At 32.5% G+C, this 2,376-nt stretch overlaps 1 protein-coding gene across 1 annotated transcript; it reads right to left on the reverse strand.

Moving 5' to 3' along the window:
* Nucleotides 1-587: 587 nt before the first annotated feature.
* On the reverse strand, nt 588-1,874 carry LOC145813156 (uncharacterized). Its single transcript, XM_082908429.1, has 3 exons — nt 1,192-1,874; nt 990-1,086; nt 588-938 (listed from the first exon to the last, which is right to left on the reverse strand). Exons 1-3 carry the CDS (start codon nt 1,872-1,874, stop codon nt 588-590), a joined length of 1,131 nt encoding a protein of 376 aa, XP_082764555.1.
* Nucleotides 1,875-2,376: the final 502 nt, after the last annotated feature.

Below are 2,376 nucleotides of genomic sequence, written 5' to 3' on the forward strand. Positions count from 1 at the left end.
CACTAGCTAAAGTATAAAAAAATGACACTCTTTATTTTACCTAATTAGTTTAGCTATTGTGTGTTTCAACCATACTCTTTATTTTAGCTAGTCATTCAAACTAATTTAACCAATTTTCAAAACAAAAAATGCCACATATATATGTATTACTCTTTTTCATAGAATGCCACATATGCACCTACTCTCTAATATGGTTGCCAATGTGACATTTGCAATAATATTTTTAAAAATAATATTTTTTAATATTAGTTTTAAAAATATTATAAAAAATAATTTTAAGTAATATTTATTTTTTTATTATAAAATTTATAGTATGTGAATACATTTCAACATATGAATTTGGTGGAACCATCTTGAAAGGAATGAAGGGGAAGAATAAAAGAAAACAATAAAGATTTTTTTTAAAAAAAATAACAATAGAAAGGAAGTTCTTCAATAATTATAATTTATAAAATTAAGAACCGAAAGAACACAAATTAACTAATTAAAAACCTTACAAAGGTCAATGAATAAATAAGAAAAAAAATCATAAATAGCAAAGTTAGGAATAAAATTCAAAATAAATAAACTATTTCTAACACTAATTGTTACAAATCTCCATGTAGATGCCACAAATGCTCAACTAGGTCTGCTTGGAGTTTAGAATGAGTTTGTCTATCTCTTATGCGATGATGATTTTGAATGAAGTCATAAAGTTCGGGTGTACGCTCGTGTGACACTGCTGGAGGCAAAATTTCATCGATTGCATCATAATTAGAGTCTATATTTTGTTCATTTCGCTCATCCTCAACAATCATGTTATGCAATATTATACATGCCTTCATAATAACTTTAAGGGTTTCAACTTTCCAAAAACGTGCAGGTCCTCGCACAATTGAGAAACGTGCTTGGAGCACTCCAAATGCTCGTTCGACATCCTTCCTTGCTGACTCTTGAGCCTTAGCAAAATGTATTTGCTTATTGCCTCGTGGAGATGGAATTGTTTTAACGAATGTTGACCATTGAGGATATATACCATCAGCGAGATAATATCCCATTGTATAGTCATTTCCATTGATTGAGTAATCAACTTGGGGAGCACGCCCTTCAGTAAGGAGAGAAAATACAGAAGAACGTTCTAACACATTGATGTCGTTATGAGATCCCGGTAATCCAAAAAATGCATGCCATATCCATAGATCATAGGAAGCCACCGCTTCTAAAATAATAGTTGGTTCATGGATATGACCACAATACATACCTTTCCATGCAGTAGGGCAATTCTTCCACTTCCAATGCATACAATCAATGCTCCCCAACATTCCAGGAAACCCACGATTTTTTCCCACCTCTAGTAATTTAGCAATGTCATCTTTGTTTGGTGCCCTCAAGTACACATCTGAAAAAATTGCAACCACTACCTGAACAAACCTTTGTAGACTTTCTATTGCAGTGCTTTCTCCAATCCTCACATAATCATCTACAGAATCGGCCGCTACTCCATAAGCGAGCATCCTCATAGCCGCTGTCATCTTTTGAAGGGAAGACAGACCAAGAACTCCAATAGCATCTTTCTTCTGGACAAAATAAGGATCATATGCTTCCACCATAGATAAAATACGAAGAAAGAGATATCGACTCATCCGAAACCTCCTCCTAAATAAATTGGGCGGATATATAGGCGTTTCAGAGAAGTAATCTTGATAAAGTCTCTTGTGGCCTTGAATTCGATTACGATAAATAACTGTATGACCTTGAATAGAACCACGACATAATCCCAATTGCCTCTCATTATTTAGCCGCTCTTCTTCTAAAGCAGCTATTGCAAATATCTCCAATTCATTATCAGAATCAGAGTCATCAATAATCATCTTCATTACACTATTGCGAGCCATGGAAATTAAAAGAAGAATGAAGCTGAGTAATAAGCAACTGAAAATAAATATTAGGTTGTGTTTTGCTTCTTAAGCTTTGCAAGTTTCTGCCTAACAACTTCAATTTTCTGCAAAGTCAAATTTATAAAACATATCAAACAACTTCCAAAATCAAAACACCAGCAACTTACATAATCTGTATTTAATTGATCAACAAATATAAATGTCCTGTAAATAAAAATCACTCTAATCCAACATACAATAAGAATTATATTTAGCCATGGAGTACTTCAGCAAGCATTCAACGAGAATTCCACTCAGTAATTAAATTACTAATAGTTCAACCATTCAACAGTAGGTAGTTCCAAAAAACTTTTAACATATAATAAATAATTCCAACATAAACTGCATAAAAAACATAGTTCTGCCTACAATGGAGAATCAAATCCAACAATAAATAAAGTGAAAAACATAGTTCCAACAACTAAATTTTTTTTGGGTAGTTCCAACAACTAAATCTTTT

This window comes from Camellia sinensis, chromosome 15 (genome assembly GCF_055761805.1).
Source record: "Camellia sinensis isolate YWXY chromosome 15, ASM5576180v1, whole genome shotgun sequence".
Taxonomy (NCBI): Eukaryota; Viridiplantae; Streptophyta; class Magnoliopsida; order Ericales; family Theaceae; genus Camellia; species Camellia sinensis.